We start from the raw sequence: 23628 nt of genomic DNA on the forward strand, positions 1-23628 counted from the left end.
CATATACTACTGGTCTGTATGTGATGATGATGTCCAGCTGTGGCAGTTGCTGCTCACTTTGTCTCTTGTGTCGACAGAGTTACTCTGGTTGATGGGCATATCATGCTGTTGTGGCTTCATATCTCTTATTCCAGTCTATGCTGCAACTGGGATAAGCTATCTTGAAGACAAAGAGCTGTTCTACATCAAACTTGACTCGGTTGTGGAACAGTGCCCCTTGTGAAATAAACTCTTGGTCCTGGGTGACTTCAGTGTGGCTAGTGGCACTGACAGGGAAGGTTTCAAGGAATGCGTAGGTCCCCATGGCTGTGGAACAAATAATTCTAATAGTTCATGCCTTTTGGAATTTGCAAAGTCCCGTGTGTTCAAAATTGCTGGATCCTGGTTCCAAGAGCCAGATCTTCACCAGTGGAGATGGTATTCCAATTCCGGAAGGGTTGCAAAGGAGACTGACCACATCTTTGTTAGTACTCACAGGGTTTTCAGGAGTGTTGTTACTCTAAGGCTACAAATCAAAACAGAAAAGCTCAAGCTATTACCAAAAACAGTTCCATCTTGAGTAACTCAGGGATGAGGGATGTGCTTATGAGTATGCAGTGACACTCTCAGATCAGCTTTAGGTACTCAGTACTGCTGAGAACGTAGGTGGGATACCTTTAAGCATGCCACCCTGGCAGTAGCTGATAAGTATGCTGGAGAGTGCCCAAGATCAGAGATGGCTTTTGTACCCCAGGGACACTGGCCATAATTGAGGAGAATCACGTTGCCAGACTGGCTGGGGATTGGAAGCAGCACAGACTTCTGTCTCAGTGGGCATGAGTTTTACTGAGAAGGGACAAGGAGAAGTATGTCAGGGAAATCACTGAGGAGGTAGAAGGGCTTTCTGTAATCAGCCTTCGACCTGCTTACCAAACTACAAAAAAGCTCTATTCCAGATCTGTCCCCTAGGCGGACAGCAGATGGATAGCTTGTGTTGGGGGAGAATGGGTATAGGGGCTCATTAGGCTGAATACTTTGAGCAGCTGTGTATAGCTGAACCTCCCGGTGGAGAGCTTCTGTCAGCCGGTGTACAGTCATTGACTGTTTTCCCATCAGTTGATGATTCTGTACCTTCTCTAGACGAAATCAAGGAGGCAGTGGATCGGTTGAAAAGTTGTAGAGCACCTGACATTTGTGGCATCCCAGTGAAAGTGATCAGAGCTGGGGGTGAAGCCATGATCAGGGCAATATGTGCAATCATACAAGCCATCTGGTGGACTGGACAAGGGGTCTGGTCACCCCTATCTGGAAATGGAATGCAGCCCAGGGTGACTAGTAATTACTGTGATATAACAGTGATCAGTGTCCAGGCAAGGTTCTTGCTTACATTTTCCTGATGCTTATTCGAGACCATCTATCAAAGTGTTAGAGGCCTGAGAAATCTAGATTCACACCCAAGATGTCTACAATTGACAATATCTTAGCTCTGAATTCTTGTGGAATGCCAGCTTGAGTGCTGACAAGGTCTGCTTGGAGCCTGTATGGATCTCAAGAAGGCTTGTAACTCGGTTAAGTGTGAGGAACGTTGGTAACTTCTACAATTCCGTGGGATCCCCACAGAGATAATCGGACTGATTGCTGGCCTGTACTCAAATGCTTAAAGTACTGTAAAGTGTGGAGAGGGAACATCCATCTTCTTCCCAGTAAGTATTGCTGTAAGACAGGGATGTATTCTTGTCCCACCATTTTCAATATGTGCATGGATAGGGTACTTAGCCAGGCTGCGAGTTGAAGTCAGTGTAGAATATCAGTTGGTAGTTTCAGGATTACTGGCCTTGACCTTGCTGATGATGTAGGTATCCTAGCAGAGTCTTTGGAGATACTACTGAGCGTACTCGAGGAATTTCATGAGAATGCGAAGCCATTGAGATTAAAGGTCTTTTGGCCAAGATTAAGGTTCAGTCATTTGGTGACTTGTTGGATGAAGCAGTTCGGTCTGTCCAAGCATGTGGTGATGACGTAGAAGTCTTGGAAAGATTCACTTATCTTGATAATGTGGTCCAGAATAATGGTAGGTCAAACTACGAGATTTCTCGTTGCATCGGTCTAGCCTATTGGGTTATGAATTCACTATGCTCAGGTTATTGACATTGTCGCTATTCGTGCTGAAGGACGAAAATTCGCATCTGCAAGGAACTGGAGATCGCTTTCTTACTGTACGGTTGTAAGACATGGATAGTAAGCAGTGACCTGAAGGGATGATTGACTCCTTTTGTACTAAGTGTCTTTGCGGGATTATGAGATATTGCTAGTACAACCGGATACCTAACGAGCAACTACTCCACGACATTGAAGTGAGAAATATTAGTCATAAAACATCAGCACCAACTCTAGTTATACGGGCACGTGGTCTGCTTTTCCCGAGGTTGATCCTTTTCAAAGGGTACTCTCTGAGAGAGTTAACCAGGGATGGAGGAGACCAAAGGGAAGGCCATGGAACTCTTGGCTGAATCAGGTTGATGTTTCCTGTCAAGAGATACTGTACTTAGAGGGTGAAGAGTCGCTGACTGGCGGATTTCACAGAGGGACCCCATGGGCAGATGAGACTGTGTGCCCCACGGCGTTTTCTCTTAACTTGGCGATAATGATGATGATTTACAGCTAAACTGCATCAAAGTTCATGTAACCGCAGCATCATGAATTAACATACAGATATATTATTTCATGAGAACGCAGTGGGAATCACTGGTACGGTTTTTGTTTTGGCTGTGATCATTATCAGACCATCTGTCTCAAGAAAGTCTGAGGGATGGGTGTAAATACAGGACATTCAGTTATGTCAGCCATTCCTCTTTTGCTTCTGTAATTATCATCCATTATTAATTTTAAATGGGGGTAAATGAAAGGCAGAGTTATATCAACCCTTCCTCTCTCGCTTGTATATAACCTTTTTTTTTAAACTAAACTTTACTGGCATTATTTGTTAGAAAACAAAATGTATCTAGCACTTTTTAAACGAATGCCACATGGTCCTGTGCATTTACTTGGGAGGAAAATGTTGATGAGGAAGTATGAATGAACGATTAAGCGGCCATCTTGAAGAAATAGTGAGTTGCTTCCCCATAAGTTCTTCCATTCGTAAGTTGCCACTAGAATGCAAAATTCAGAAATATGGGATATGTTGTTCTTGTGTGTGTGTGTGTGTGTGTATGTGTGTGTGTGTGTGTGTGTGTGTGTGTGTGTGTGTGTGTGTGTGTGTGTGTGTGTGTGTGTGTTTTAGGTATCATGAACCTCCTTTCTCCTTCACAGGCCCGAGTAAAAAGTGATGGCAGGGAACATGTGCGCTATTTCTCACCTGTGTCTCTACCCTGTGATTTTGGCAAGATTGAGCTGGTGCTGAGGTTTGAAAAGCAAGGAATCATGTCACAGCAATTCAAGGCACTTAAAATAGGTGAGTCATAGTTAATGTTAGCTGTTTATTTATTGTCACCCTCATTCATATTGTGATTATTAGTTCTACAGATTTGTAATACATGAATTGTTCTCTCATTTCAATATTAAATTTACTCAAGTAGATTTTCTGTATACTGTAGTTTGTACCATAGCTTAACCCCTACATCCCTCCCCTCTCGTGGGACATCATATCACATGGAGAGCAGCTTTCCAGTGGATGTCATATGAAGAGAGTTATTTTCCGATTAGGGAAGTGATATCTGGTGGTTCAGGCATCAGTTACAACTCTAGACCACCCGGAGCTAACTGAGTCTGTTCCAGCTACCACGATGGGTGTACATACTTAATTCCCTTCCAGCTCATCCGTATTTATGCCACTGCTTTTTGCCTGGAGGGATGTTCGCAAAAAATTACTAGGATTTTTCATGTTCCCTAAGTTTTAATATGCAAGCAAATGACGAATTCTCTCTTGAATCTTGGAGGAAGGACTGAATATGTTGGGCAGCTTACTTTTCTGAACAAACTTTTCTTTCATGTAGTATTTGCAAGCTAAAAAGAGCATTTTTTTTATATATCCGTATGGGAGGGAACACTTGTATCCCACACCTAGGGTACAGGGGTTAAACCTCAGGCTTGATGAACATGCCACAGAGTGTGTAGTCCAGTGGTGTGAATGAGACTGAGACTGGAACATCAGCTGAACGTGGTTTTGATGTCGTTGTGACAGGGGATACGGTGGAGTTCCAAGGACCGTGTGGAGGATTTGAATACGAGTCGGGCGTGCTGGAGGAACTAACGCTGCTGGCATCTGGTGGGGGGATCACACCCTGCTTGCAGCTGGTCAGGCAGGTGCTGGCAGACCCTAATGATAAAACCAAAGTCACACTTCTCTACTTCTCCGAGAACTACAACGAAATTCTTTACAGGGAGGAACTGGACAAGTACCAAGGTGAGAGTATTTTAAAACGGAGTGCGTAAAGCTGTAGCTCCTCAGAATAAAGCACTCATCAGCAAAATCTGTTTCCCCCTTTGTCCCTGTTCACACGGCAGTACATCTGGGAATCTGGATTTAAGTTAGGTGCTTATGTGTCATATTCTAGAGAAAGATTGACCCTAAGAAAGTTTCCACTCTGCCTTAATGATCCTTCGTGCAGTCGATAGGTATTAATACAAAGCTTTGGTCTTCAGCTGCTGACAAGCGACTGAAGCTGGTGTACACGCTGGGAGAGACACCGGAGAACTGGGAGGGAGAGGAAGGCTTCATAGACACTCAGATGATTGATAAGCACGTCTCTAAGTCCAATGGCATTAAGAACAGGGTAAGCATTGTGTTATTTTATTCTGCTGATTTGCAAATACTCTGACTAGGAGTCATACTGACCCTCTCATGGTGGGGATTACTTTATTAGTCTACTTCAGCTAGCTCCAGATTATTTTATTCAGATAAGAGTTATTGGAGCCTGAAAATTAAGTACCATTACGGATTTTGCTATTGTTGTGGTTGTGTCCCCTTTCTCATCTGAACGTGAAGCCGTTGTACTGCAGGCTACAGATACTTTTATCTCCTTTCTCCTTTGAGAGGATGGACTGGGGATCGACAGACGTTTGAACTAAGTGATTCACTGCTCTGAGGCCCTAAATTAGCCAGCATTTTTTTTTTTTTTTATAATTAATCATTTTAAGTCAAACCAGGCACTTACTTCCTTCACATCATTACAGTCTGTCCACAATTATCTCAGATTCTGAAAGCTACTTTATTCGACATTGAAACATAAAAGAGCCCTGGTTCCAAAGTTATAAATTTTCAGTGCAACTTTATCTGCAGGGATGACTGCATCTTCCCTAATAACGTTTTATATATATATATATATATATATATATATATATATATATATATATATATATATATATATATATATAAATTATGGCCTATGATTTCATCATCCTTTGTATAATTCTAACGTACAGTATGCTGCATGTTTGATCACGATTCGCCTCGTGGCTTCCATAGTGACCAAGCTTGCGTGTTCTACCTCACTTCCCCCTTCTCCCCTTATAGTAGAGTAAGTTGTTCTTTCTGTTGTTCAGAGCAGGAGTGTCAACTCTTCGTCCTCTGTGCCCTCATTTGCGCGTCCTTATTGCAAGTTGAATCAAGCTCTGCCGGCCCCAATATAATGAGCTCAGTCTCTGCATTATTGCCATTTAGATCTACTCCTCATTTTGTTCACATCTCTGTCCTCCCCTGTATAGTGTATTGTTATTTTTATGAGTGCTCAGGAAGTCTCCAACCATCTAGCTGCTGTATAATTTGAGTATAAGTGTTGTTACCATTTTTCTTGTACTGTATGGCCTAAGGTGTTAATTCGTAGGCCAGGTAAGGTTTTTGTGATTCATGTGGAGTTTTTGATGTCAGCCATTATTAATAATATTTTGTATCTGTAATAATATATCTTGCATTAACTGAGCGTTATCCGGTTTTCTCATTTTATCAGGGCTAACTTAGATAAATCTACTCTTGCTAATTTCGTGTTAATAGAGGCTATTGGAGTTAACCATATATTTAACCTGTTTTTACCATTACATTATCCTTATGAGTCCTGAATGTTTAGTTGTTAGTTTGAGCATTAAACTTTAACTTGTAATTTTACCTAACTCTTTCGTTTTGAACCTGGAACTTTGCGGGACAGTAGTGATTTTAGTATTCTCACTTGAAGTGTTCATTATCTCTCTCTGTTCCGTAACATAAATTTGGCGACCTCTTATCAGGATATTCAGGATATTATCATAAGGATATTGCTTGATATTTTGTGACTGTGATTTATTCATGATTTCTACTATTACTACTCTTGATGAAGCCAAAGATTTTTTGTCAAATGTGCAAACAGTATGTGATGTAGAAAACAGAACAAAGAATGAACTTAAGCTTGTTGCTCAACAATTGGGAATTGCTGTTCACTCTCATCATTCTAAAGATCAAATTGTTGGCATGATTAATAAAAGCTTGTTTGATGTAACCCCTCCAGATGAGCAAACGCAGATTGAAATAGCTAAGTTACAGCTAGCCCTGCAGGAGGCTCGTGCTAAGGAGGCTGAGTTTCAGGCACGTGCTAAGGAGGCTGAGTCTCAGGCTCGTATTCAGGAGGCACAGGCACAGGCTGAGTCTCAGGCTCGTATTCAGGAGGCACAAATTGAACTTGCTAGGATTCAGGCAGACCATGAGTATCGTATGAAACAAGGTGGAACTGGATCATCTAGCTCTGATGATTTTGATGTGGCTAAAAATGTTAAACTTGTCCCTCCTTTTAATGAATCTGATTTAACAAAGTATTTTCAGTTGTTTGAGAGGGTAGCTACAGGTTTTAATTGGCCCAAAAAGTATTGGCCAGTACTCCTTCAGAGTGTTCTCACCGGTAAAGCTCAAGTAACTTATGCATCTTTGCCTCAGGATCAATCTGATAATTATGATGTAGTTAAGAGCTTGATTCTTAAGGCCTATGAGCTTGTTCCTGAAGCCTATAGAGTAAAATTTAGGACAACTTATAAGCAAGATAAGCAATCCCATGTTGAGTATGCAAAAATCAAAGAAGATCTGTTAGAGCAGTGGTTAAATTCTAAGAATGTAAATTCTGATTTTCATAAATTTAAGAAGATGATTTTGCTGGAGGACTTCAAAAGGTGTATTAATAAAGATGTAAGCCTATATCTTGATGAGAAAAGAATAGATAATTTGTCTGATGCTGCAGTTTTAGCTGATGAATATGTTCTCACTCACAAGAGATATTCTAGAGAAAAAAGAAAGACTGAGAGTAAGTACGTTGCTTCTACTCAGAGTACAGGTAACAGGAAAGAGAATAAAGATGATGTTTCTCAGGAAGTAAATACCAGCTTCACCTCTAGATTTCAGAAAAGTAAATGTACTTATTGTAGTAAGCTTGGTCATACTACGGAGAAATGTTTCAGGAGACAGCGTGATGTGAACAAAAAGGAGTCTTTAAATATTCAGTCAGTTGGTCTAGTGTCCACCCTTGAGAGTTCCCAGAATTCTTTAACTGAGTTAACTGAACCTGCTTTGAGGGGTAAATTAAATTCTCATGATGAAGCTCCTCTTTTGAGCAGTAACGTGGGTGACACTCTCAAGAGTTCATGTGCTAATTTCCTGTCTGATGGTTTTGTCAGTCCTCTGGACAATAATGACAGGAAATCAGTTAAAATATATCGTGATACAGGTGCTTGCCAATCCCTTATGCTGACCAGTGTTTTAGGCTCTAATGTTAATTCCTCTGATGAAACTGTAATCTTACAAGGCGTAGGGAATAATTACTTCTCTGTCCCTCTGTGCAGAGTGAATTTAGAGTCTGGTTTTGTTAATGGTTCCGTTATGGTTGGGTTGGTTGAGACACTCCCAATGTCAGGTGTAACTTTCTTACTTGGAAATGATATTGGTGGAAGTCAAGTGTGTCCAGCTCCTCAGTTGTCTAGTGAGCCAGTGACTGCGACCCAGGATTGTGATATCCCTGATGTGTTCTCTGCATGTGCTGTCACTATGGCTAAGTCTAAAGTTACTGGTGAGTTAGAGGGTAATGATGATGATGATGTTATCCTAGCTGACACTTTTCTTGCTAATTTGGACCACTCACCAGATGAGGCAGTACCCCGTAGTGTTGATAATTTGTCTCGTCAAGAGTTGGTTGAGTTGCAGGTTGCTGACCCTGAGTTGAAAGGTCTAGCTAACTCTGCTTGCAGTGAGGAAGAGTCAGCTGGTGCTTCTGCTTGTTATTATATAAAGTCAGGAGTACTTATGAGAAAGTGGAGACCCCCAGCAGCATCAGCCGACTGTGAATGGGAGGTTGTAAATCAAGTTGTCATCCCTCGTGTTTGTAGGCAGGATGTCATTAGAGTGGCTCATGATTCCAGTTTGGCAGGACACCTTGGAGTGAGGAGGACTGTGGCACGCATTTTGAAACACTTCTACTGGCCAGGTATCTTCAGAGATGTTTCCTGGTATCGTAAGTCTTGTCATACCTGTCAAGTATTGGGGAAGTGTAATCAGACCGAAAAGATTGCACCTCTAGTTCCCATTCCTCCTTTTGAGGCGCCATTCACCAGTGTGTTGGTGGATATTGTGGGCCCTCTTCCTAAGACTTCTTCAGGATTTTCTTACGTGTTGACCCTGACTGATATGGCTACTCGTTATCCTGAAGCCATTCCACTTAGAAATATCTCAGCAAAGAACGTGGTTAAGGAAATGCTAGGGTGCTTCACCAAGTTTGGTCTGCCCAAGGAGGTACAGTCAGACCGGGGAAGTAATTTCATGTCAAATGTTTTCAAGCTGTCTCTGAAAGAGTTGGGCATCACCCAGATCACGTCTTCAGCTTACCATCCCCAGACCCAAGGAGCGTTGGAGAGATATCATCAAACACTCAAATCGATGCTCAGGAAATACTGTTTGGAACATCAGAAAGACTGGGATAAAGGTCTTCCATTCGTTGTATTTGCTGCAAGAGAATCTCCAAATGAATCACTGGGCTTCTCACCCTTTGAACTACTGTTTGGCCATGAAGTAAGAGGACCCCTTAAGCTAGTCAAGGAATGCTGGCTGTTGGAGGAAGATGACGTCAACCTGCTGAAGTATGTGATGAAGTTCAAAGAACGGCTGTCCACTGCTTTACAGCTGGCGAGAGAGAATTTAGGAGCTGCTTAGGAGAAGATGAAGACTTGGTATGATAAGAAGTCCAGGTTACGCCACTTTCAGCCAGGAGATCAGGTTTTGATTCTGCTACCAGTGCATGGGCAACCTCTTCAAGCCAAGTTTAGTGGTCCTTATTTCGTGGAGAAGAAACTCAGTGATGTCAACTATGTCATCACCACACCAGATCGTAGAAAGAACAAGCAACTTTGTCTCATCAACATGCTAAAGTTATATCACAGGCGGGACGAAAATAACCCAGTCTGCACTGTAGCTGTTCCACCCGAGTCTGCAAGTGAAGTTCTCCCATGCAGTATGAGCCTGAGTGATAGTTTGAGGAAGAATCCTGATATCATGAATGATCTCCAGACTAAGCTTTCTCATCTAGCTCCCGAGGAAAGGCAGGAGTTTTCGGCATTACTGCAGGAGTACCCGGAAGTGTTCCGTGCCACTCCAGGAAGAACCACTGTGTTAATGCATGATGTCGATGTTGGAGACGCAAAGGCAATTAAACTGCCTCCTTACCGTGTGAACCCAGTGAAAGTTTCTCTCATCCAGAAGGAGCTTGGCTACGTGTTGGACCACAAGATGATTGAGCCCTGTCAGAGCGAGTGGAGTTCTCCTGTCACTCTAGTCCCTAAGCCAGGTGGGTCACAGCGGCTTTGCATCGACTACAGATGTGTTAATCAGATAACCAAAACAGACACTTACCCTCTCCCTCGCTTGGAAGATTGCATAGACAAGATCGGAAAGGCTAGGTACATAAGTAAGTCTGATTTGTTAAAGGGATACTGGCAAGTACCTATGACTGAACGTACTAGGGAGATCTCATGTTTTGTAACACTAGGAAAGACTTTTGCATGTTCTGTAATGCCATATGGTATGAAGAATGCACCAGCCACTTTTCAGAAGCTCATGAATGTTGTAACAGAGGGTTTGGCAGGGTGTGTTGTTTATATTGATGATGTATTAATCTTCAGTGACAACTGGAAAGATCACCTATGCCATGTCAGTAAATTTCTTGAGCGTTTGGTTCATGCTAATCTTGTAGCTAATTTATCAAAGTGTGAGTTTGGTCAAGCTGAAGTTCAGTGCCTTGGGTGCGTAATTGGTTATGGACACGTTGCACCACCGGGAGCTAAGGTTCAGGTTATAAGTGATCTTCCCAGACCTAAAAGTGGGAAAGAGCTAAAAAAGATTTTTGGGAATGGTAGGTTATTACAGGAGATTTGTTCTTAACTTTTCAATTCTTGTATCACCACTTACAGACCTACTGAAAAAGGGAGTTAAATTTGTCTGGACCGATAACTGTGAATCCTCTTTCAGCAAACTTAAAGCTATCCTATTAAGTCAGCCAGTGCTCGCTACTCCAAATTTTGCTAAGCCTTTTAAGATGGTTGTTGACGCAAGTGGTATAGGAGCTGGGGCTGTTTTGCTGCAAGAGGATGACCAGGATATTGAACACCCTGTATCTTATTACAGTAAGAAGTTCACTCCACCTCAAAAGAACTACTCAACTATTGAGAAAGAGCTTTTGGCCTTGATTTTGGGTTTACAGAATTTTTCATTTTATTTGTGTTCTGGTTTTGACCCCATAGTCATTTATACCGATCATAACCCACTGAAATTCCTTAGTAAGTTTAAAGATAAAAATCAGAGATTGACAAGATGGAGTCTACTTCTTCAGGAGTATTCATTAGACATACAGCATGTCAAGGGGAAAGAAAATGTTATTGCAGATTGCTTATCTAGACTTTAGACAGATTGTTTTAGAGTAATAAGAAAATTCCTTTGTAAATTTCTTTTTCTTTGTGGGGAGGTGTTACATAGCCTATGATTTCATCATCCTTTGTATAATTCTAACGTACAGTATGCTGCATGTTTGATCACGATTCGCCTCGTGGCTTCCATAGTGACCAGGCTTGCATGTTCTACCTCACTCCCCCCTTCTCCCCTTATAGTAAAGTCGTTCTTTCTGTTGTTCAGAGCACGAGTGTCAACTCTTCGTCCTCTGTGCCCTCTTTTGCGCGTCCTTCTTGCAAGTTGAATCAAGCTCTGCCGGCCCCTATGTAGTGAGCTCAGTCTCTGCATTATTGCCACTTATATCTACTCCTCATTTTGTTCACATCTCTGTCCTCCCCTGTACAGTGTATTATTATTTTTGTGAGTGCTCAGGAAGTCTCCAACCATCTAGCTGCTGTATAATTTGAGTATAAGTGTTGTTACCATTTTTCTTGTACTGTATGGCCTAAGGTGTTAATTCGTAGGCCGGGTAAGGTTTTTGTGATTCATGTGGAGTTTTTGATGTCAGCCATTATTATTAATATTTTGTATCTGTAATAATATATCTTGCCTTAACTGAGCATTATCTGGTTTTCTCATTTTATCAGGGCTGACTTAGATAAATCTACTCTTGCTAATTTCGTGTTAATAGAGGCTATTGGAGTTAACCATATATTTAACCTGTTTTTGCCACTACATTATCCTTATGAGTCCTGAATGTTTAGTTGTTAGTTTGATCATTAAACTTTAACTTGTAATTTTACCTAACTCTTTTGTTTGAACCTGGAACACTGCGGGACAGTAGTGATTTTAGTATTCTCACTTGAAGTGTTCATTATCTCTCTCTGTTCCGTAACAATATATATATATATATATATATATATATATATATATATATATATATATATATATATATATATATATATATATATATATATATATATATATATATATATATATATATATATATATATATATATATATATATATATATATATATATATGAGCAAGTGTACAAGGCTTTTGTTTAAATAGTTTTCCCTTAAGTTGACCCACTGTCAGGAAAAAAGATACTCTTGACTTAAATCAAGGAGAATAAAAGAAATAGGCGGTTAGTAATTGGGTACGGTATGTTCACTTGATAACTGCAGTTGACCAACTGATGGTACTCAGCGCCGCGCTGGTGAAAGAACAGCATATACTTTCCGTCATATGTCTCTTTTATTTCAAATGTTTGAAAATTCCTCGGATGCAGTCTATGACTGACATAGAATGAAGTCTGTATGCACGGAATTTCATTGAAGTCCGTTTATTAATAATGGATACACAGTATTGGTGTTATTCTGGGGTCTCAGAGTGGTAAATCACCTTGCAGTAATAGGCATCGGGGACACCAGATTATATTTGTGCCACCACGTGAGGGCGTCCCTCTCCAGTACGTCAACTGCTGTAAGATGCCTTATCATATTGTGTTTTCCGCTTGGCTTATAATTTGCTTTTTAACATCACAGGTAGTGATGTGTGGAGGTCCTGTCATGACCATCTCCTGCCTCCACTCGCTACGCACCCTCGGCTTCCCCTCCCAGTGCGTCTTCGTCTACGGGCAGTTCGGCACGGAGCAAGTGAAAACTGTGTATGGGAGGAAAGCGCCACTTGCCTCTCACCGCTGTGACTAGGGCTATTTGGACATGACAAAGAGAGAGGCCTCTTAGCATTTCTTCCTTGGTGATTTATTTTGCAGCTGATTGTTTGATACTGTATGTATTCTATATCTTTTTAATAGCGACATAGTTTGCTTCAGTAAAATGAAGAGAATATCGATGCGTAATGAATAAGTCGCTGTATAATTGGTGTTACGAAATTGCAAAAAGAATATGGGTCCCTTTTTATTAATCCATTAAAAGCAATTATTATCATTATTATAGTTTTGGCACCTGGTGGTTTAGTTGGTAATTACGGCGCTCCAATCGGATTGAGCCAGTGAAGGTTTATATCCTAGGAGTGGTTGGGGTTTATTGCTCACGTAATGCCAGTCAAGGATGAGTGAGGCTGGTCACTTTCATCTTAAATGTTTGGACCAACTTGCCTAGCTCCGGGCTCCTACGCTCCTCATGGGGCAACGTAGGATTGGATGAATGAATTATTATTATTATTATTATTATTATTATTATTATTATTATTGTTGTTATTATTATTGTTATTATTATTATTATTGATCCCCACCTGTTACCACAGGTAGAGTTCATTGTATCGGTCATTATTTTTGTTATTACGGATCTCCACCTATTACCATAAGTGGAAATCTTTGTTTCCATCATTGTTACTATTACACTGACCAAGTTTCATTAACCTTGACCTGATTTTCAAAGTCACAGTCCAAAAATTTTAAGAAGTCATGAATTTTCAACCTCGGTTTACCTCAGAACTATTAATAAATACATGAACATGGAAGAAAATCCCGTGACAAAATTATTTTCCAAACATTTGTATGGAGAAAACATTAAGGTTATTCAGGCATGAAATTACGGCATTTGAGACACCCCACTTTTCAGCAGTTTTCAGTTGCTCTTCCATATAGGAAAGCAAAACGTAAATGAGGCGCTGCTTAGTCCTACAAGTTTTATCTGGTCATAGACCAGGTCTGTATACTTTTCGGTGGCAGTTTGACCAACGGTTTTGGCGTTATTACAAAAAACAATATTCCCATGGGTAGAGATTAGTAACTGTCTCAGACATTTAGTCTTCTAATTATTATTCTGTTACTTTTCATCTCCGATTTTCATCATCCAAAGTTAGTACATCACCATGACCCTATTACACTGACCCATTTTCAGTGACCTTGATCTAATTTTCAAGATCACAAGTCCAAAAATAATGAATATTCAGACTCAGGTAACTCTAAATCTATTACAGATACATGAACACGGAAGGAAATCCCGTGATAAAATTATTTTCCAAACATTTGCATGGAGAAAGTTTGAAGGTCATTCATGCGTGACATTACAATATTTCGGTCACCCCAGTTTTCTATTGTTCTTCCATACAGGAGAAAACAAAACAAATATGAGGCACTTCATGGAACTAAATGTTTGGCTGGTCCTGGACCAGGTCTGTTTACCTTTTGGTGGGAGTTTAACCAACTGTTTTTGAGTTATTACAAAAAACCAGTTTCACTGACCATCAGCTACTGTTCAAAGTCACAGGTCCAAAAATCACGAACTTTCAATCTCAATTTACTCCAAAACTATTATAGATATATTAACATGGAAGGAAACCCCGTAATAATATTACTTTCCAGAGATTGGTATGGAAAAAATTTGAAGATCTTTCTTGCGTAACATATTTCGGACACCCCACCCTTTCCATACAGGAAAAAGCAAAACGTAAATGAGACACTTCTTGACACTAGAAGCTTTGTCTGGCCTTGGACCAGGATTGTATACTGTTTGGTGGCAGTTTGGCCAACGATTTTTGAGTTATTAAAAAAATAACTAGTTTCAGTGACCAAGTTCACAGGTCCAGTAATGTCCAAAAATCACGAATTTTCAACATCATTTTACTGCTAAACTATTATAGATATATGAACATGGAAGGAAATCCCGTGATAAAAGTAATTTCTAAACATTTGCTTGGAAAGAAAGTTTGAAGATCGTTCATGCATGACATTACGATATTTCATACACCCCACTTTTCAATTGCTTCTCCATATGGGGAAAAACAAAATAAATGAGGCATCTTTTGGCATAGAGGATATGTCTGGTACCAACTCTAACGTACGGAAGTGAAACTTGGACGTTGTTGGAAGGACACAAGTCAAGAGTGAGAGCAGTGGAAATGAGTTATTTAAGAGGAGCCTGTGGAGTCACATGGAGAGAAAGGCTGACGAATGAGGATATAAAGGAGAGTTGTGGTGTTGATGTGGATGTGATAGGAAGCGTTATGAGGAACACACTGAGGTGGTTTGGCCATGTGGAGAGGATGGAGGGTGAAAGACTGACGAAGAGAGTGTATGTGAGTGAGGTGGAGGGGGGAAGAGGGAGGGGGAGGCCGAGGATGAGATGGAGGGATGGGGTGGAGATATATGAGAGAGGGGTGTGTGAGTTGGGAGCAGGGCAGTGAAACGGCGGGGGACAGGGCGACTTGGAGGCGATTTGTTTGTGGCCACCCCAAACGGGATTGAGGCGTCTGGCAATAGATAGATAGATAGATTTGTCTGGTCCTGCACCAGGTCTGTATACTTTTTGGTGGCAGTTTGACAAATGGTTTTTGAGTTACTTAAAAAAAATAAGTTAAGTTGTGCCTGTCAGGAATTTTCTCAAATATGGAGATCAGCAACTGTCTGACAGTTTCAGTCTTGTAGTTACTATTATTATTATTATTATTATTATTATTATTATTATTATTATTTGCCTTGGCTACTTTCAGCCGATCTTCTTTAGCTAATGGAGAGAAATGAGGTGTGGAGCGGTTAATGAAGACGGTCCCTAAACCTGTCACTGCAAATTTCTCTTATCCTTAACAAAATCGTTTAGAGTTTGCAGGAATATCTATCTAACTCTCTCTCTCTCTCTCTCTCTCTCTCTCTCTCTATATATATATATATATATATATATATATATATATATATATATATATATAATAGCAGGTAATCAGTAATAATGTTTGATAAGAGATATAACTAAGAAACAGCAGAACTTTATCCATTCAAAAACCCAAATTAAGTACATATATGGGGTGTCTCTTTCAGGACTAGTGTAATGATCATTGTTTTTTGTTTTGTTTTTTTAAGTTGTAGCTTGAAGCACTGTAGTGTTTTAAGTATGTAGACAGAATATGAGAATTAATATATGTGTTAGTAATATAGACACAGGGACAGTTATATGCACTACAGTTAAGTCAGGAATAGAATTCCAAGGTAGGTCTTATATGAATATGAATGTGGAATAAAAATTAAGCAACTTATATTCCCCAGAAATAATCTGAGTTTGATTTTTGAATACCCCCCCATTTTTAAAAAAATCAGTATTACATGAGCAGTGCGGGAGAGGGACGCGGTCATGTGGTGCTATCGATATGACCTGGCGGCTCACCTGCCTAGCCACCTATATTAATGTCCCTCACCTGGAATCGCTCTTGGGACGACCAGACTGTCTCAGTTAATCAGTAAGGTGTACTTTGCTATTATCAAACAGCAGTTAGGGCAAAGGGCATGTGTATAGTTACACTCATGTAAACTGGTGCTAGGCTCAGGACACTGGAGGCTTGTGTGCTCGCAGGCTATGAGTGACCGAGGGCAGAGGTTTAGGACATGACATTCAACACACCCTTCATGAAGGCTTAGAAATCTGACTTTCCCTCGAGGGGAAACGAGAGTGGAAGTAGCATGAACATATCGTCAACACTGCCCCCATCTGGTGAAAAAGATCATATGATTATATGACTGTGTGTCAGCAAGTGGGTTGGTGGAGGATTAGTGCCCCTCCCTGTAAAACAAATAACTCAAAGTCAAATGGCCACCCCTTATGGGATTGTGGCATCTGGCAGTAGAGGGTAGATAGTGTGTGTGTGTGTGTGTGTGTGTGTGTGTGTGTGTGTGTGTGTCAAACTATAGCCTTGTAGCCCTGACACCTCTCAACGGGGAGAGGGTAGCCCAAGGAGGTCACCGCAAATTCATTATGCACGACCATAGCTTTTAACCTTGGAACACGAAATTTTTCATATTAGTTGACGTTTACCCGGCCATGTTTTTGGTTGGGAACGATCACTGATGACCTCTCGTCATGGCAGGGAAGCAAGGGTGGCCACCAGGGGGGACAATGTCGTAGCCTTTTACCTAAAGAGTATGAAATTTTGAACAATGATAGATCTTTACTGGGGCCTCATTTTAGGCACGGTGTGACCCCAAAGGCCACCCATCATGGCCCCTGGGATTCCAGGACAAAGTCATTATGTTCAGTCATGGTTTTTAACTTAGAAATACAAAATTCATTTTTTTTCTCCTGGTAGACGTTTACCCCTGTCACTTTTTAGGCCGCTTGGCAACCCCGATTTTTTTTTCCAAAAAATCTTTCAAATTTCTTTTTCTCTTATGGTTAATGTTTTTATGCTTTCTTAATCATTCATTATTTTTCGCCGGTTATGTTTTAACCTTTTTAATGTTTTTCATACTATCCTGTCTCTCTTTTCTTCCCCTCATGGGTACGAAGTATGTTAAGAAAATTAACACCCTTTTTGTATGTTTTCTCATATTTTCTTATTTGTACACATAGCTTCCTATTGATCACTCAGATGAATAACATCGTCTGACGTAAACCGGAATAGTACAATGGAATTGTTCATTCTATGAGAGGGATAATGGTGACAATATTGACACTGTCAGGTTCTTCTGATTCACTGTCGTCTGAATACAGCAGGCGACGTGTCCGCCCGGCACCCACTAAGTCGTGTAGGACAATGACAGGACATTCAGGAGCTACATGCTTGACGAGATATTCAGGGAGCTTTCTTGTGCGATGTAATGCATCATGGACTTAAAATATATGACCCTAAACAGTCCCTCAGAGGTCGGGGTGGTGATGATGGTAGGATAGTTCCTGTCGACTTATATGGCTCGAGAAGTAGGAGACATCTGATGAAGGGCGCCATGAGGATGCTGAGTAGTTGTTGTTGTTGTTGATTAGCTTCAGTCTTTCTGGCCGAACAAACCCATCAACCCCAGGCAAGCAACTGCCCCTGTAGGGCAGACCCATGCAGTGAACCAGCGTTCCCTTGCAACCAGCGGCGTCTCATCACAACAAGGCTCAGGGAAAAATGTGGAAGTTTGGTTCCTGGGTGGTCGCCGCATTTAAGTCTCCACACAGTTAACTGGGGCACCATGTAGACTCCACTTCACTCTGTACTTTAGCTGTGGGATTACCTCCCAGCACTGTGAATGGTTTCCTGGGCTACAGGAAAGCATTAAGCTTATTGCTCAGTGCAGGGCCACCTGAAGTGGAAAAAAGAATAGTTAATAGTGTCAGGAAAGAAACGGAGAAGTTGGAAGAGAGAAGGGCAGATACAGTGACAGAATGAGAGACAGGAAGGAAGAAGTAGGCAGCATTACATCAAGTGAGTGGTTGATTTTTTTTTTAATGCAAGGAAGAAGGAACCAAAGGCCAGAAGCCGGCAACATTGTTCCCTCCAAGCAAAAACAGAAACAAGATAAATGAAAGCCAAGTTCAAGAGCCGTTTATTTCGAGATGCCTGGACACACTATCTGAAAGACTGGAGGTCACAGACAGTAGGAAATACTTCAGAGGGAGCAGTTCCAGAGTTGACCTGTTGCAAACATGAAGGACTGGGATTATTGTTAACTCTTGCATTAGAGAGTTGGACAGAAAAGGGATGAGAGTTTGTTGCCAGACGGGTGCTACGTGCCCGCCGTAGTGGTGGAGAGATAAAAGATAGACAGTTCAAAGCAGCAGTGACCACTGAAGTAGCGATAGAAAAGAGATAAAGATGGAACAGTTGAACAAAGAGACAGAGACTGAAGGGAGCCAGCAAGAGGAGGAGAGTTAATGAGAGGAAATGCCTTTGACTCCACCTTGTTGAGAAGAGCTGTATGTGGAGAGCCTCCCCATACATGAAAATTGTACTCTGCACAGGGACGGGTAAAACCCGTGCATAATGTCGATAACTGTGCATAGGCAAAGAAGACACGGAGTCGGCTTACTAATTTCTTGGAAGCAGATTTACAAGAGAGGTAATACTTATGATCTTTCCATCTAATTCCGAAGAAAGGAAATTTCTCTAACCCCTCTGATTACAGACCAATAGCTGTCACATCTTCTCTTGGTAAGGTATTTGAAACTTTAATTAATATGCACATTGTTAAACATCTTGAATCCAACAACTTAATTAGTGATGGACAATATGGTTTTCACCACGAAAGATCTACCATTGACATACTATCTATCTATCTATTGCCAGACGCCTCAATCCCGTTTGGGGTGGCCACAAACAAATCGCCTCCAAGTCGCCCTGTCCCCCGCCATTTCACTACCCTGCTCCCAACTCACACCCCCCTCTCTCATATACCTCTCCACCCCATCCCTCCATCTCATCCTCGGTCTCCCCCTCCCTCTTCCACCCTCCACCTCACTCACATACACTCTCTTCGTCAGTCTTTCACCCTCCATCCTCTCCACATGGCCAAACCACCTCAGTGTGTTCCTCACAACGCTTCCTATCACATCCACATCAACACCACAACGCTCCTTTATATCCTCATTCGTCAGCCTGTCTCTCCACGTGACTCCACAAGCTCCTCTTAAATAACTCATTTCCACTGCTCTCACTCTTGACTTGTGTCCTTCCAACAACGTCCAAGCTTCACTTCCGTACGTTAGAGTTGGTATCACAATACTGTCATGTAGTAACTTTTTTACTTCCATGCTCACTTCCCTGTTTCTTATCACTGCTTTCAAGGAACCAGCAACCTTTCTTCCCTGCTGTACCCTTTCAAGCACTTCACCCTCCAAACCTCCATCCTTACTCATCACACTACCCAAATACTTAAACGTACTCACATTTTCCAATTCCTCACCATCCAACCTCGCTATACATTCACTGACTTCACCTCTCTCAAAGACCATCACTTTACTCTTCCCTACATTCACCTTTAGGTTCCGTTTCTTACACACTCTCTCAAACTCATCCACCAAGCCTTGCAGCTCCCCTTCATCTTCACTCAACAACACAGTATCATCTGCAAACAACAGTACAGGGAGTTTCCAAACACTATCCTCTCTCACCAGGGCCACTCCAACATCCACTACCCTACCTTGTACCTCTTTTATTACCCCATCCATGTACAGATTGAACAACCATGGAGACATGACACATCCCTGTTTCAAACCAACTTTCAAAGAGAAAAATTCACTTAGTTCACCATCCACACGCACTGCAGCCTTAGCACCATCATACATACTCTTCACAGCATTCAACAACTTCCCATCTACTCCATATATTCTTAACACTTTCCACAATCCTTGTCTATCCACCCTGTCATATGCTTTCTCCAAATCCATGAAAGCCGCATACAACTTCTTTCCCTTCTCTAGAAACTTTTCCACTAAAGATCTAAGAATGAATATCTGATCTACACAACCTCTTCCCTTCCTAAAGCCTCCCTGTTCTTCTCCAACTAATTTCTCTGTTCTTTCTCTAACTCTGTCTATAAGTATCCTACCATACACTTTTCCTATTATACTAAGAAGACAAATGCCCCTATGATTACCACACACTTCTTTTTCCCCTTTTCCTTTGTACAAGGGAATAATTATACCTGACTTCCAATCCTCCGGGACTCTACCTTCCTCCCAGGCCAATCTGCACATCTTCCACATCCATTCTACTACTATCTCTCCCCCATGCTTCAGCATCTCACCACACACTCCATCAATTCCTGGGGCTTTCCCCGATTTAACTTTCTTCATTGCTTCCACAACCTCTATCCTACTGATTTCTACCTGTCTTCTCACCTCCCTCCTTCTCCCAGCCATTCCCCAGCCACTTATACTCGCATTACTTCCATCCTCTACGTTCAACAATTCCTTAAAGTGTTCTCTCCATCTGCTCACTTTTTCTCCCTTCTCCACTAGTAATCTACCATGTTTATCTTTCACTCCCCTGCTAACTTCACTTCATTCTCCTAAATCATACCATCCATCAATCAGTTGATCTACATGGAGAAACTCATGCAGTAACTCTTGATATTTCTAAAGCTTTTGACAAAATATGGCACCGTTCCCTGCTGTCCAAACTCTCTTGCTCTGGACTAACATCTTTTGTTCCTTTGATTTCTTTATATCTTAGTGACAGGAGAACAAGAGTAAAAGTAGATGATGTGTATTCCAATTTTCACTCAATTAACGCCGGCGTGCCGCAGGGGTCAGTTCTAGTGCCAAGCCTATTACTGGTTCATGTTAATGATCTCTTATCTGTCACCCACAATCCCAGCCACTCATACGCAGATGACTCTACACTGTTCATTCACATTCAGACACCCACTTACAAAGTCTAATATCTCTACCTCTCAACTCAGTACAGCCATCTCCATAAATCAAGACCTATCTACGATCAGTGAGTGAGGACAAAACAACCTTGTCTCATTTAATGTTAGTAAAACTAAATATATACAATTTACTAACAGACAGATATTGCCAGATTCATACATTACCTTCAGTGCTACTAATATTCCCATCTCCAAACGTATTGAAATTCTTGGCGTCTCACTTAACAATGCCCTCAGCTGGACCTCTCATGTTAGATCACTTGCTAAAACTGCCTTAAAAAATCTTGGATTATTGTACAGAGTCCGTAACTTCTTCACTGATGAGCAGTTAGCTATAATTTTTATGAGTCATGTGCACTCTCAGCTTGAATATTGCTCACCCTTGTGGAATGGATGTGGAGAGGTTGCATTAATATATTTTCAGAGAACTCGTCCGAGACTTTGACTTCGCCTACAACTGGCGTCAAGGGACATTAACAAGCATTAACATTTGGTGGAAAGCGAGTGGGATAATAGTGATTTCACGTCTTCTGTGGGCAATCTTGGCTGTGTCTGTTTTCCCACGCTGCTGTTCTTCCCACGACGACACACAGTCTATCTCCGCCCCAACCTCCAGCCCTTTTTGTAGTCTTGGTGTGGAATCGTCCTAGCAGCTTTGATGTGGTTTTGGGATTTTCCTCCACACCAACACCCCACCTACCACCACGCCACTACAGCCACGTAAGCCTCGTGCTCCTATCAACCTACAACCTGCCTTCGCCTGTCAGTCCTATATGACCTGTTGTATGGGTTAGTTTCAGCCCCCACAAACTCCAACCCAGACCCCACTTCAGGAATTAGCCCCCAACCGCCGCCCGACGCCGTTACGTCATCGTTTCCCCACCCACCACACAAACCGACGTCACCCAGGGAGAATGTCCACTCACACCGAGCTACGTCACAGTCTCCTACTCCTATCAGCTTCTCGTTCAGCCCACTGCTTAGCCGCCGCCCAGTGACGTCACGAACACCTCCGCCCAATCAACGCTGGCAGGGGGAGGAGACACTACGACATTACGATATGAGAGTTCAATCAACACACATATAACTACGAGTATTTTTCTATCTGTATTTTCAAGCATTTTCTCATTCCATCACATTAATCGATCCGTTTCTACAGAGAAGCCAAGCTGTCTCTATAGATTGTGATATTTTCACCATTTACTCTTATCCATTCATTGCTTTTTTGTCCCTCATTTTTCATTCATTCAGAATTTTTCGCTCACTCACTCCTGCTTCATCCCATTTTCTCCCAATTATACTCATGCTCAGCTGCAAATAACACATTCATTTTCACTCGTATATAAATCATTTCTTTGCTTTTTTGTCCCTCATTTTTCATTCATTCAGAATTTTTCGCTCATTCACTCCTGCTTCATCCCATTTTCTCCCAATTATACTCATGCTCAGCTGCAAATAATACATTCATTTTCACTCGTATATAAATCATTTCTTCATATATTATAAATATTTAATTATTCATTCTTTCATTTATTCATCCATTTGTTCATTTATTTTCATTTACTTACTTCCTATTCTATTAATGTCCTTTTTTAAAAGGGTAGATCTCTCCCCTATTGAATCTGATTGTGACACAGATGACCCTGTATGTGGTGATAATATAACTCTTCGTAGCGGCAGATCTTATAGTAAACCAGCCGTAAGTTCCCTACCTGTTTCCACTACGACCACTTTTGTATCTCCCTACCACACCTCCAACCACCTATATTAACCCTACTACTCCTACCCTAAATCCAGATAGGCTATATCAACACCAGATACTCTATCAGCTTCTCCAACTGATTCTCTTGAAGCCACTCAGCCTTCTCCACAGCCTTTATCCTTCCCTTCTACTACACATGGCAGGTCACCAATAGGAGCCGCTATTCGTGCGGGTCTCTTCAAAGATTGCCAAACGTTTGACACGTGTCGCTAACAGTTAATTCAACTTTGTTGCCAACATTCCAATGCTGCATCTCTTATAGGGTTGACAAACCATCTCAAGCAAATGGAGGAGGACATGAAGGTACCTCCCCAACATGCAAAGGTAATTGAGGCAGCTGCTACTACGAGGGCAACGAGTTCAGAGCTGCGCCAATTGTTCCGTGGTACTCAATGGGTAGCCGAAATTAATTGGAGAGCTTATGGTTTCACTAAATAATTTTGCAGATTTGTTCGGTTACTTTAGATTTCTTAACTGGCTTTCTGACAACCAAAAACAAATGGCACTACAACTTGGCTTTAACCTTGGAGACAAAATAGTCAACATCTCCAAGACCATAATAGAAAAGTCAGGATCAGACTTCACTCGCCAGGTCGGTTCTTACACCTCAGCCTCTCACTCTGCTGGTGGTACTGCGAGAGTACTACACACCAGCATTACTTCGTCTGATTCCTCTCGTTCACGGCCAACTACAAAAACCAAACCTAGTAATCGGTCTCACTCACACTATTGCTTACCTTCTTGCAGTCGTGACAAATCAACTGTGCGACGAAGCAAACAATCCTCAATTGTTTGCTGGCACTGCGGTAATGTAGGTCATCGAGAGTCTAGCTGTGCACAAGAAAGACGTTTCAGCTCACGGGAACGACAGCGCACACCCTCGCGGTCCCGTCGTCTAACATGCAAATATCA

At 41.5% G+C, this 23628-nt stretch overlaps 1 protein-coding gene across 1 annotated transcript in view; it reads left to right on the forward strand.

The window, feature by feature from the left end:
• LOC145403632 (uncharacterized) overlaps positions 1 to 12650 on the forward strand; it is a 72239-nt gene extending 59589 nt beyond the window's left edge. Inside the window, exons 12-15 of the mRNA XM_080275311.1 lie at positions 3289 to 3430; positions 4160 to 4381; positions 4621 to 4751; positions 12412 to 12650. Coding sequence (XP_080131437.1) covers positions 3289 to 3430; positions 4160 to 4381; positions 4621 to 4751; positions 12412 to 12576 — 660 coding nt within the window. The 3' untranslated portion in view covers positions 12577 to 12650. The remainder of the gene's footprint in view (positions 1 to 3288; positions 3431 to 4159; positions 4382 to 4620; positions 4752 to 12411) is intronic.
• Positions 12651 to 23628: the final 10978 nt, after the last annotated feature.

Source organism: Coenobita brevimanus, chromosome 61, assembly GCF_032717465.1.
Source record: "Coenobita brevimanus isolate Jiangsu-jjx chromosome 61, ASM3271746v2, whole genome shotgun sequence".
NCBI classification, from domain to species: Eukaryota; Metazoa; Arthropoda; class Malacostraca; order Decapoda; family Coenobitidae; genus Coenobita; species Coenobita brevimanus.